This window comes from Scomber scombrus, chromosome 8 (genome assembly GCF_963691925.1).
Source record: "Scomber scombrus chromosome 8, fScoSco1.1, whole genome shotgun sequence".
Classification (NCBI taxonomy): Eukaryota; Metazoa; Chordata; class Actinopteri; order Scombriformes; family Scombridae; genus Scomber; species Scomber scombrus.
The window spans coordinates 839,634-853,762 of NC_084977.1; the positions used below are offsets into that span (position 1 = coordinate 839,634).

Below are 14,129 nucleotides of genomic sequence, written 5' to 3' on the forward strand. Positions count from 1 at the left end.
GGTTGTCCAGTAACCGCAGTCCTGATGGAAACACTCACTGGAAGATAACAGTGCAAGTTAGAAAGCGAACCACTCGACAACATCTCAGACTGCACTGTAGAGAAGAAGGCAGTGAAATGTTACTCCTCCATCACCATCAGCTACATTAGATGAGACGTGACACATAGAATAGATAGTAGGACTAGGCTGTCTCATTGATGCTGTGGCTAAATCCTCCTGAACACACTTTATAATGCCCACAAAATACATCTAGACAGCTCTTAATGTATGGTTGTGACAGTATTTATATAATTATTTTTCACAGTTTTAGTTGAAGAAAAATTCAAAACAAACTTGCTAAAGCCATTAATTAAGGTTGCTATAATACTTATTATGTTAAATCGTTTTTTAATTTAAATTATTTTGATTAGATTTTGCTAAGCATGATTTTGAAGCCAATCTGAAATATGTTTTAAAGTCTAGACAACTGGAAATGTAGTGAAATAATTTACAAATGTAGATTGTACTAAGACACAGTTATTACAACAGGCCACATTAGTTGTGTTTGAAATGGTTGAAAGTTCAAAGAAATGTTAAATAAGTTCAATGAATTATCAAATATAATTCAAAACGCTTTTAATTAGGCTAAAATAGATTCAAACAACTAACTAATCAATTCAATCAACTAATCCCAGTCAATTTGACACAAAGTTAACACAGCTTAGCATTTTAATAAAATAGATTTGTAAGTTTGAACAACTAGCCAAATAAGTTAAATCAATTATCAAATCTAAATCAACCAAACTAATGCAGAGGTTTACACAACAAAGGATATTTAATCAAGGAAACAAAAACTAATGTTAGAACAACAAATTATGTTCTCTCATTTAAATCAAAATTTGAAAGCAGCCCTTTCACTCATAATTTTAAGTTGAAACAACTAGTTAGATTTAACAGTGTAGGCTATTTAACAGGATGCCCACAAGTACAGTACTCACCCACACTGCCTGCCAAATCACTTCAACCATCACCAGGTGGCTGTTCACATGTAAAACAAATACTTCCATCATATCCAGTAACTTGGTTTATGTTATAATAAAATAGGGTCAATTCCACATTACAAGTTAATCAATGCAAATTAAATACCCACCTACCTACCTCTTGTATATTAACCTAAGTTTACATGCCACAGTTACATCCCTTCTTCATATCTCACTGGTTTTTATCTATGGTCTATTCACTTTGCAACAGATTGTAAACTGCATTGCATTGTACTATTACTGTGTACAATGACAGTTAAGCTGTATCTAATCTAATGTAAAAACAAACATATCTAACCCTCTACTGTATGAATAACTCATGGAAACAATGTACTGCTTTGTTTTTGGATGTATTCAGAAGAACTCGTTAAATCCTGCAGTGTGAAGAGTGTGTGTTTACCAATGAGTGGCATCAGTCTCACCACCCACTGACTGGACACACAGTTTCAGGACTGTTAACACTTGTTTTGTGCATTAAGTACGTGCACAGTGTGAATAGAATGAGGGCCACTGTACAGACTACTGTGGTGAATGTAAAGCTGATCTTGAGATGAACCGGAGTGTGTAGCAAGTTGATGCCAGAGGGAGAGAGCAGCTGCTGCGACTTTAAGCTCGTTGTTTGGGATGGGCTGAATTCATAACGTCATTTCAGCTTTCTTTCTTTTATTCTTCGTCCTCTCATCTCCTTCCTTCTCTCAGTGACACAACCCGCCGCACTCCGTTCCACCTCCGGCCATATTCTATTAAGAGTGATTATATTGAACTTTCTCTGGGTTTTTCTCCCTGCGGGGCATTTTTACTGGGCCTAAACTTTTCTGGCGTGTCATCATTTCTGGAGTTAACGCGGCAGAGTCATCCGAGGCGACTGGAACTCTTCTCATATGTGGATTCTTTTACAACCTCCAGTGAAACACTTTTCCTGAACGCAGAGACTGAATCAGCGGTGGAGAGCATGGAGAAATCGGCAAAGGCCATGACGACGCTGTGGAAATTAAAACGTTCAGGCCAGGGATGTTTATGCTAACACAGCCTGGTCTGACTGAGCCACCTACTTCTCGCCACAATGATGTTTTCTCCTCTCTCTCTGTCTCAGGTAAAATTGTACTGTGCTCATACACAGCTCCTGATCAGTGTTACACTCGCACTGCACGGAAGTTACCTAATTATCAATGTGACAATGTATTGATTTGATAATGCAGTGTGTGTAGGCCGTATAAGAATACAACTTAATGACACGTCTTCATATCGACAGTTTCAACAGTGTCCAGCTACAGTTGCTGTCATGTTGCAGTGTTGAGGGCTGAATCACACTGAGAGTTAAACAAGGACTTGAATTAACTTGTGATTATTAGCTGGAACATGTTGAAAAGATTGTTTGAAAGTAGCATATTTCATCAGATGTATCTTCCCTGCAGTATGTTAGTCAGTATGTTATGTATGTGCTACAGAATGGAGTATCTGTATGAGTGTATGCCTGCATGTGTTGGCTCCATGCTAAAGAAATGTAAAATATTTGGAAGCTAATAGACAACACAGTCAAGTTTATGACTGTCAGAAAAGCTGTGATAGCTGCAGAGTTTTTCTACTGAGCAAGTTGCCTACCTTATAATGTGTGAAGTGTCAAACTGTAATTCCAACTGCTTTGAAACCCACTGGGGGACCCACTCTTATTATAATATACACACATGCAAATCTATTAGTATGATTTAAAGTAGCCGTATGTAAGAAATATATTCCAAGTAATCATGAAATGGCCCTGATATGTCAGCAGACATTAAGGAATCAGGTTCATTTCAAACACTGATATCACTGACAGTAGTAGTCCAGCCAGAATATTCACATTTGAAAAGCTAAGTGGCAGCCCACAAGCAATGTTTATGTTGTCATTTTGTGTTTTGGCCTGATGTGCCACCCACCACCTATCTACCAATCACCAAGTCAGTAGCATTTCAGCATCCAGGTTGCCAGTTGCCACTGAGCTGCAGCTAGGTACATTGCAGATCATGTCTGATGTTACAAAACCAAAAAAGCCTCGTTGTTACAATTTGAGAAACAAAACAAGGGTATGAATACGAGATGCCTTTGAAAGATGGAGACGGCTGAAAATGTACGGAGTCAGACAACTCTACACCGCTGTCTCTGTCACATAGGAGAGGAGCAGCTAACTCACTGTGTGTGTGTGTGTGTGTGTGTGTGTGTGTGTGTGTGTGTGTGTGTGTGTGTGTGTGTGTGTGTGTGTGACGCTCTCCTTTGCTCTCAGACAGTCTGTTCAATGCCGGAATACTACTACTTTATTCCGCCTCCATGTTATTAATAAAAGTTCAAAACACTGAATGGAGGACAGAGTTGCTCCGTCAGAGAGCTGCTACAAGACGATGTTGTGTTAACTGTGGTGGAGTGAGGTAGAGAGGATGAAGAGGGAGGGAGCGCTGACAGTAAGAAGCCAGTGAATCACGGAGTAGCCCTTTTTTGCAGGCTCAGAAAATCAGGAAAAATGAGAGGGTGAGAAACAGTTTAAGGCTCTATCTCCACAATTCAGTACTGCATAGTTATCAGCCTTTTCACATGTTTTCTGTAACCATTTTCCAACATGTATAATATGTTTAGATGTAAATCAATGAATTGACTTTACACAGACTTTAAACCCTAAACCCTAAAATTCAACATTCAAATTGCTTCTGATTTGTACTTTTGAAGTAGTCTGCTAATATTTTTTTCTACTTTCACTGATATTTCTTTGACTGCAAGGTTGAGCTATCCTCAGTTCCACTAGCTTCTGTTACACAGTGCAATTCTTCTTTCTGCCTTTCTGAAAAAATGAAGCATGTTTCTGGGGTTTCTTTGCCCATTCTGAGACGGGTCAGCATCCACTACAGCAGCTGCTGCCAGAGGTTGAAACCATTGTGACTTGTGAGCATACTAAAAACTCAAATTCTCATGAAAAATGGCCAGTGTGGCAGTGCAGGTACTCAGTTCAGTGTAACGTGGTATTATTCATCAACACTATCTTCTGATATCTTCTTGTCAACTTTTTAGCTTGTTATCTCTACCATCTAAAATGTCTGTTCTGTCTTCTCTGTCGTGACTGACATGTTTAACCCATCTGTGACCCCTGGACCTGCCCATTTAGTTATTTCTATAATAATTACCATCCTTTTCTGAACATACTGTTTCGAGGCTGGAGTTGTTAATCGTGTTACTACATATGTCATTATGACATTTTTAAGTTTCCTTACTTCTGGAACAGAAAGTTCCACTTTCACATTGGCTTTATTACTCCTGATATTTTAAATGCTGCCACAAACGCCAAGGCTGGAAAACCAAAGTAGGCAACTATCCCAAGGGTGCCCAAGTTCAAAGTCAGGTTCTATGTATGTACATTGGTTTTGGTAATAATCACACAGAGCACCATTAAAGATTAAATGAAGTGGGTCCTGTTTTTTAGCTAATCCTGTGGCCCTGTGTCAAAATATTTGTATTATTTACCTTTTTATAATGTGCTCACAGTATTCATATTCCTAAATAAATGAATATTCAATAAAATAACTAGAAAACATACTGACGATGCTGCCATGTGTGATCTGCTGTGTACATAAAACACAGAAGGCAAAAGGTGGGGGAGAGGATGATCTTTTCACTCATATTAATTTAGGCCAAATCTAAATTCACACAACTAGAATATAATAATAATATAATAAGAGGTGGAAGAAACAGTAGAGATAATATTCAAATGTTAAAGGTGAGGTTAAACCTGAAGCAGTGCTGGAAGTATACTTTATACCTATTTTCAGCATATTCTGTTGTCAAAAACAAAGAACATCCATGGTGGCATTTTGCCTGTTTTGTCTTTTGACAAAATATTATGAATAATTGATAATCTTGAAAATTGTTCAAAGCAAAATAAAGCCTTTTCTGCTGCCAAAGGAGAGAGAAAAACAAGACTAGGTCAAAACCAAGTATATAAATGTGCAAAACTGTATCCAGTTTATTACAAGGATTGTCAGTTGTAGTGTCTGTAATGTGAAAAATCAATTTACCCAGTTTTAATCCCATGTCCCTGTGTTAATAGTTCATTTATCTCTTATTATATGCCAAATATATGTCAAAAATCACTTTCCCTTATCCTCCTGATCTAACACACTGTTGTTAGATCAGGAGGATAAGGAGTCATCCTCTGTAGCTCTGTTTCAGTCCTCTGTCCTCTGTAGGAGGATCAGTCCTCTGTAGGAGGATCAGTCCTCTGTAGGAGGATCAGTCCTCTGTAGGAGGATCAGTCCTCTGTAGGAGGATCAGTCCTCTGTAGGAGGATCAGTCCTCTGTAGGAGGATCAGTCCTCTGTAGGAGGATCAGTCCTCTGTAGGAGGATCAGTCCTCTGTAGTTCTGTAGGAGGATCAGTCCTCTGTAGGAGGATCAGTCCTCTGTAGGAGGATCAGTCCTCTGTAACTCTGTTTCAGTCCTCTGTAGATCTGTTTCAGTCCTCTGTCCTCTGTAGGAGGATCAGTCCTCTGTAGGAGGATCAGTCCTCTGTAGGAGGATCAGTCCTCTGTCCTCTGTAGGAGGATCAGTCCTCAGTAGGAGGATCAGTCCTCTGTAGGAGGATCAGTCCTCTGTAGTTCTGTAGGAGGATCAGTCCTCTGTCCTCTGTAGGAGGATCAGTCCTCTGTAGGAGGATCAGTCCTCTGTCCTCTGTAGGAGGATCAGTCCTCTGTAGGAGGATCAGTCCTCTGTAGTTCTGTAGGAGGATCAGTCCTCTGTAGTTCTGTAGGAGGATCAGTCCTCTGTAGGAGGATCAGTCCTCTGTAGTTCTGTAGGAGGATCTGTCCTCTGTAGGAGGATCAGTCCTCTGTAGTTCTGTAGGAGGATCTGTCCTCTGTAGGAGGATCTGTCCTCTGTAGGAGGATCAGTCCTCTGTAGTTCTGTAGGAGGATCAGTCCTCTGTAGGAGGATCTGTCCTCTGTAGGAGGATCAGTCCTCTGTAGGAGGATCAGTCCTCTGTAGGAGGATCAGTCCTCTGTAGCTCTGTTTCTCTCTGCAGCTTAGTATTTTGTGAAGCTCTAAGTGAAATCTCTAAATCACATGAGGTCCTCAGGTAATTCTAGTCCTGTGCAAATAGGGCTGATTGGAAGTGCTGTAATGAACACCTGATGACGCAACAGAAAACTACTCATGCCAATTGATTTTGAAAGAGCAACGGCCAATGGGGATACTTCAACGCTCAGCCAGCTGACCAACGATGTAACTTCATCAGTCAGTTAGTCATTCACACAGCCAGCTATGTTCATGTATCTCTGCAGGTCTCCCAGAATGATGCACATTAAATATGAGAGATGTGGGTTTTTTTAAACTTTCAAATATGTTTAGATGCAGGTGCAAACAGACGAACATAATCAAATCTCAATATGATGGCTGATTCAGTCAGGCCATATGTCTACAGGATGCAGCTCCATCATGTTTCTGTTGCTGTTCAAATGTCCACTGGAAATATTTCAGAAGTGGAGTGAAGCAGTGTGTTCTTCAGCAGACACATTTCCAATACTATTTGTTTGTGAGTAGTGTGACAGTTATTTTTTATGCTTCACAACAGATTGAACAATCAAAGCTTGTTTAGGACTTTTGTTAACAGATACTGTAATTAGCTTTTTATAAATGACTGTACAAACCACTCTGATCATTTAGCATCTGTATTTCCTGTATAGTGTATATTAGCAGAAGGAAAACTGTAGCATTCCTTCTCCCGCTTCACAGACTTCAGAAGAGAAGTGACAAACAAACAAGAAAAAGTGGTTTTGCTGTGTGTATGTAAAGATATTGAATCACTATTGAATGCTTTCAGAGATGCAGGCTATTCCTGCAAAAATACACCCTATGTGGTAGGATAGTGTCCACATGGGCTCAGAATGTACAGGATTGCTGCAAATCATCTCTGCCAGCTATGATGGAGCTGGAACTAATGCATGGTAATATTGGCCCATGATGCACTAAACACACTCACAATATGTGCACTTAGCTTTTACAGTAGTGTTCTCTGTGCACACCAGAACAAGCCACCTATCAGCAACATAAGGAATCACCTCATTTTTCTACAAAAAGGTGAAGAGAATGCAGAGAGTAACAGTTGTTACCTTTGAGTTAGTAAAGTACCACAGACACACGTTACCACAGAAAGAGACAACAAGGTGCTCAGCTAGATTTCCTAATCTCCTAATATTTTACAATACATTCTTAGTACATAGCCTACATGCTGGAAATGTTTTGGGGCTTTCTGTACCTTCCCATGGCCATCATCAGTGTATGGAGTTTGCTCATGGAGGTTGTTGTGTTGCTGTCAGGTGACTTTAGTACAGAACTTAAAGTCATGATACCAGGAGGTTGTATAGTATGTGAAGGGAGATGGTGCCAGACGTCAGTGATTCTGGTCTGGTGTCCACAGACAGCTGATGATACGTGTTTCTGGTGATGATTCAGTCTCTTGTCCAGGCTCCTTGCTGTTTCCCACAGCTGTACATATTATATTTTCGAATGATAATTTGTTATTGTGTTTTGATTTGTGTTGTATTGTTGTGGTGCTGAATAGAGAGCTCCTGTAAATGACAGTTTATACACACATTTTCATTTGTTGCAAAACTGTTTTCACACTCACTGAGAAGGTTTTCATTGTTTTTGTACAGCTACAGTATTACTGATATGTACTGCACACAAAGTGCCTGTCTGTGTCTCTGTCTGTCTCTCTGTCTGTGTCTCTGTCTGTGTCTCTGTCTGTCTCTCTGTCTGTGTCTCTGTCTGTCTCTCTGTCTGTCTCTCTGTCTGTGTCTCTGTCTGTCTCTCTGTCTGTCTCTCTGTCTGTGACTCTGTCTGTGTCTCTGTCTGTGTCTCTGTCTGTGTCTCTGTCTGTGTCTCTGCCTGTCTCTATGTCTGTCTCTCTGTCTGTGACTGTCTGTGTCTCTGCCTGTCTCTATGTCTGTCTCTCTGTCTGTGTCTCTGTCTGTGACTCTGTCTGTCTCTCTGTCTGTCTCTCTGTCTGTGACTCTGTCTGTGTCTCTGTCTGTGTCTCTGTCTGTGACTCTGTCTGTGTCTCTGCCTGTCTCTATGTCTGTCTCTCTGTCTGTCTCTCTGTCTGTGTCTCTGTCTGTCTCTCTGTCTGTGTCTCTGTGTCTCTTATGCAGTCTCTCACCCAGACTAGCCCAGTAACTCTCTATGTAGTTACATGCTACATCGCTATATTGTGCTTGTTCTAGTTTGTTGCCGTACCTGGGACCCATAATATGGTGGTTGTTGTTTTTACTATTCACAGCACAGTGGCTGCTTCTGTGTCAGAGTTTTGTTAAGTCATAGTTGTTGTGTCAGTCTCTTAACTCAGTCCCCTGACTTCATGTAGACTCACATGTGTAGACTCAGTGAATTTATCTGAGTCACAGCAGGTCTGTCCTCTATTCTGTCCACTCCCATGTTGATGTCTTAAAATGATTCAATTTATCCGCATACAGTTTAGTTGGGTACAATCAAGTAGACATTTTCACAGTTATCTCGGCTTGGATTAGAGTCAAAATTCTTTCATCATTTTAATCTCATTTCATCTGTTTATTGCATACATTCATCCGCTAAGGTCATCTGTTCTAAATATTCTTTTTTTTTTTTTCAATTTTCTCAAAATCCTATTTTCAGCAACTCCTCAGAAACTATTGGGCCAGTCTCTTTAAAACTGGGTCAGGATTGTTATAAAGGAAATTATATGTCAGTCTGTTTTGAAATGATACATTTTTAAATCTGTGTCTTTAAGTTACATTTTATGTCAATGCTCATAAATCAAAATTGGCTTCATCAATGTAACGAAACTTAGCATGTGATCAGATACAATTGTCCCACTCCCGAAGAAGAACAACACCAGCAGCCTGAGTGATTACCGACCAGTAGCTCTTACACCTATCATTATGAAGTGCTTTGAGAAACTGGTCCGGAAGCACATCACTTCAAATCTTCCACCCAGGTTTGACCCTCACCAGTTCGCATACAGAGCCAACATGTCCACAGAAGACGCTATAGCCACAGCTCTCCACTCTGCTCTGTCCCACCTGGAGCAGCAGGGGAGCTACACGCAGCTGCTCTTTGTGGACTTCAGTTCTGCGTTTAACACCATCATCCCCAACAGACTGGTGACCAAGCTGTCAGACCTGGGAATATCTCACTCCATCTGCCTCTGGATCAAGACTTCCTGTCTGACCGCTCCCAGAGGGTGAGAGTAGGCCCCCACATCTCCTCAGCGCTCAGCCTAAATACTGGATCACCTCAGGGCTGTGTGCTGAGCCCCCTACTCTACACCTTCTACACCCACAACTGCACCCCCGTCCACTCCAGCAACAGAATCATCAAGTTCGCTGATGATACCACTGTGGTGGGGCTCATCTCTCTAGATGCATATCGGGACGAGGTGGAGCAGTAGTCAGTGTGGTGCACAGAAAACAACATGGCACTGAACACTACCAAGACAAAGGAGCTGGTCATAGACTATAGGAGAAATAAAACGGACACTCCGCCCCTGTTCATCGGTGGGGACTGTGTGGAGAGGGTCACAGACTTCTGGTTTCTGGGAGTTCACATAGAGGAAGACCTGACCTGGAGCATCAACACCACTGCTATTATTAAGAAGCCACAGCAGAGATTGTACTTCCTGAGAGTACTCAGGAATAACCAACTCTCACAAAAACTGCTTGTGTCCTTTTATTGTTGCTCCATTGAGAGCATTTTGACCTACTACATGTGTGTGTGGTTCTCCAGCTGCACAGCTGCAGAGAGGATAGCGCTCCAGAGGGTCATCACCACAGCCCAGAAGATTATCGGCTGCCCTCTCCCCTCCCTGAAAGATCTGTACAGTTCCCGCTGTTTCAGGAAAGCTCTCCATATACTCAGGGACCCATCTCATCCAGGACACTCGCTGTTTGAGCTGCTGCCCTCAGGCAAACGCTACAGGACATTGAGAGTACGCACAATAGATTACACAACAGCTTTTATGCTAAAGCCATAAATGCACTAAACTGCATTAAATAATGGCAAGTATTTGATTTATTTTTGTTTCTGCACTTAAAGACGGCATCTCAATTTTGTTGTGCTTTGTACAATGAAATAAAAACTTTCTATATATATAGATATATATATATATGGGGGGTGCATAACATTTGGTAATGATTGATTAAAGAGAGGCATGGCTTATTTAGAACAAACAATTCTCTTCTCTTCTCTTCTCTCTCTTCTCTACTCTTCTTTTCTCTTCTCTTCTCTCCTCTCCTCTCCTCTCCTCTCCTCTCCTCTTCTCTTCTCTTCTCTTCTCTTCTCTTCTCTTCTCTTCTCTTCTCTTCTCTTCTCTTCTCTTCTCTTCTCTTCTCTTCTCTCCTCTCCTCTCCTCTCCTCTCCTCTCCTCTTCTCTTCTCTCTCTTCTCTTCTCTTCTCTCTCTTCTCTTCTCTCTTCTCCTCTCCTCTCCTCTCCTCTCCTCTCCTCTCCTCTTCTCTTCTCTCCTCTCCTCTTCCTCTTCTCTTCTCTTCTCTTCTCTTCTCTTCTCTTCTCTTCTCTTCTCTTCTCTTCTCTTCTCTCTCTCTCTCGTCTCCTCTCCTCTCCTCTCCTCTCCTCTTCTCTTCTCTTCTCTTCCTCTTCCTCTTCTCGATTCTCTTCTCTTCTCTTCTCTTCTCTTCTCTCCTCTCCTCTCCTCTCCTCTCCTCTCCTCTCTCTTCTCTTCTCTTCTCTTCTCTTCTCTTCTCTTCTCTTCTCTTCTCTCTTCTCCTCTCCTCTCCTCTCCTCTCCTCTCCTCTCCTCTTCTCTTCTCTCCTCTCCTCTCCTCTTCTCTTCTCATTCTCTTCTCTTCTCTCTTCCTCTTCTCTTCTCTTCTCTTCTCTTCTCTTCTCTTCTCTTCTCTCTTCTCCTCTCCTCTCCTCTCCTCTCCTCTCCTCTCCTCTTCTCTTCTCTTCTCTTCTCTTCTCTTCTCTTCTCTTCTCTTCTCTTCTCTTCTCTCTTCTCCTCTCCTCTCCTCTCCTCTCCTCTCCTCTCTTCTCTTCTCTTCTCTTCTCTTCTCTTCTCTTCTCTTCTCTTCTCTTCTCTTCTCTCCTCTCCTCTCCTCTCTCTCTTCCTCTCCTCTCCTCTCCTCTCCTCTCCTCTCTCTCTTCTCTCTTCTCTTCTCTTCTCTTCTCTTCTCTTCTCTTCTCTTCTCTTCTCTTCTCTTCTAACAGGCCTCCAACAGAATGGTATGTGATTTTTATTTTATTTTTTAGAATAGATCACCCACATTTTGACTGTTCATTTTAAAAATACCCCACTTTCGTCACTTTCATTGCTACAAGTTGTGAGAAGGTGTGTGAGTGGGGTAGAGCAGTTGTCCACCATTCAAAGATCGGTTTGATTCCTGGCTCCTCCAGTCCACATGTTGATGTGTCCTTGGGCAAGATACTTAACCCAAATTGCTCCTTTACAAAAGTGTATAAATGTGTGTGTGAATGTTAGTTTCCTCCTGATGAGCAGGTTAACACCCTGTGTGGTAGCTCCTGTCATCAGTGTCCTGAATGTGTGTGATGGGTGAATGTGACATGTAGTGTAAAAGCTCTATCTAAGTACAGTCCATTTAACATTTACCATGAACAGCATGTCTCATGAATCCCCATGGGGCCAAATCCTACTTCCCAACAATGTAGCGAGTCATGCATGTGGTATGTTGTGTGAGTGCTTATTGCCTATTATGACACTGTGAAAATGTTTTCTTCTTCTGTTTCTGTGCTGAAAGTGTTGTGCTGCAAAAATCTTAAAATCTAGAAACAATTTGGCAGACAGGTTGCAAATTCCACCCACTGCTCATATAATGATACTCATTGACCTCAAGGTGATGCTGTAATAATCAAGTTCATGTTTTCATAATTATCTCCAATGGCTTGGCCTAGAGTCAAAATTCTTTCATCATTTTAATCTCTGAAGTCATCTTGCAACTTGCTTGAACCCTGATTACTGCTGTTTGTGGCTATATATTTGTCTGGATTTACAAACACGACCACAGAGAGGGGTAGAAGTCACAGCTCACAAATGTAAAGTTTCACTCAAACAGGAGGTGATACTAGGGGTGTCACGATCTGGGTGATTGGTCTAATAAGCATCAACACAGAGCTATCAGGACGCTTTGCTCTCACACACTCCTGCATTGATAGTCACACAAACACACACTCTTGCTCACTTGCTGCAGATTCCAGGAGATTGTATATAATTGGCGGGCGTCAGGGAGCCGCTATCAATATGCGGACACTCCTGGAACTTCTGGGAGAGTTGGGATGTCTGCACTAAAGCAATAACTAGCGCTATAAGGGTATTTGTAGCACCAGAGATGCTACTGTTAGGACACTGTTAGGACACTGTTAGGATACAGTTAACACACTTCATTGTTCAGGGATGTTTATGGACATTAGGCTGTTTTCATTTAGTTTTTGTTTTATTGTGAACTTGAATATCATCTAATATGAAGAGTGCACACTGCAGTTACTAAAGGGTCACTACATGATTGACTGCTGAAACAAGTCATTGTTACATTATATTCATTTTAATGAATGATTTAATTTTGACAGTAAGGCCTTAGTGTGGTACATTACAAACAGCTGATGGACATTATATCACTTATGACTAGTCTAAACATGGCATATGCATCTGTGCTAAAAGGACCCAAAAGAGATTGAGAATCGAATCGAATCGAATCGAATCGTGATCTTAAAATCGAAAATCCAATCAAATGGAGGATTTGGAGAATGGTGACACCCCTAGATGATAGTGTATTTGGGGACTATTTTCAGTGGCAGATGAATCCACATTTATTTTAATAGTTGGACAATAATAGAGCTCTATGGCTGAGAGGAATGAGATATATCAGACTTTGGATACAAATATAATATGTGTTAGTGTTCATGTGCAAATATCAAATAACTACAAACATGAAAGAGCAAAACACAGAAGTGATCAGAGGTGCAGTAGACTTAGCCTAGCTTTTAAGTGTCTCTGGTCACTTACAGATAGGTGTAGTCTCTGTTCAGTGCAGATGAACTGCTGCGCTCACCATGCAGGCAGACCATATTCCTGGAGAGACCTTCTTGTGGGTGTGTGTCTGTATGAATACATGTTGAGTGGTGAGTGGTGTGCAGTGAGCAAGGAGTCATGTAACGAGTCATACTTGATCCCACAATATGCTGCATCATCAGTCGCCTCTGATTGTAATTGAATAGTAATTGAATGAGCTGCCTAAGATCCTCCTATGCAACAAAATCAGTGGAGAGTTTTCCCTTAAATGTCTGTCTCCTGTAGCCTGTTGATTCGACACCCCATCTGCAGACACAGCGTCCTCTGCAACTCCGTCCCCACCTGGCACGGATGACGATCCAGTGTCAGGTAAGATGGCAATCAATTTCACGGCTTCCAACGCCACACTGCCAGTCTCAATACATTCAGATATGGCATGAGTAGCAGGATATCCTCCCCAGAGGGACTCACAGAGCTCAGAAAAGAGCAAGACTACCTGTCTGCAGCTGCTTTTTCTACCCAAATGGACTGCTGGCCTGTACAGTATCTGATCTGTATGGACTTGGGTTTTGTAGTTAACTTTTCTGTGAACACACATTTTTTGATTGTTGTGCATCACTTATGTTGCAGCTGTAAAAGGTAGGGCTGATTTTAAGTATTTCATGTGCTGCTGGTATTAATATATAGCTTAACCTGCAATAATGCATCATCATTTATCAGTTATCTGCAAAGTAACTAATGTGGTCATATAATTGCAGTGGAGTACAATAAGTACAATATTTGCCTCTGATATGTAGTGCAGTAGAAGTATAAAGTATCAATAAATGGAAATACTCAAGTAAAGTAAGAGTACCTTTAAATTGTTTAAGTTGTCATCAAAAATACCACGTCATTTATTAATAAACTTTAAGGTAGTGTCACACCCGGATAAAACTGCAGTTTTCCTGGAAATCAACTTTTATTTGTCGCTCCAAAACAGCGAAGTACACAGCAAGCTGTGATGTGCAGCCACTGGCAACCACTGTGTTAGAGCAGAGAAGAAGAATTCATCTCTGGTAAATAGTGTCATTTTAGCTGGAAA

At 41.2% G+C, this 14,129-nt stretch overlaps 1 protein-coding gene across 7 annotated transcripts in view; it reads left to right on the plus strand.

Moving 5' to 3' along the window:
• nfic (nuclear factor I/C) overlaps positions 1–14,129 on the plus strand; it is a 69,483-nt gene that overhangs the window by 1,237 nt on the left and 54,117 nt on the right. Inside the window, exon 1 of one of the 7 annotated variants that reach the window (XM_062423662.1) lies at positions 1,973–2,112. The exons of the other annotated variants lie outside the window; for them this stretch is intronic. Within the exon in view, the coding sequence (XP_062279646.1) occupies positions 2,083–2,112 (30 nt within the window). The 5' untranslated portion in view covers positions 1,973–2,082. Of the gene's footprint in view, positions 1–1,972; positions 2,113–14,129 lie in introns of those variants that run through there. 7 annotated transcript variants of the gene reach the window in all.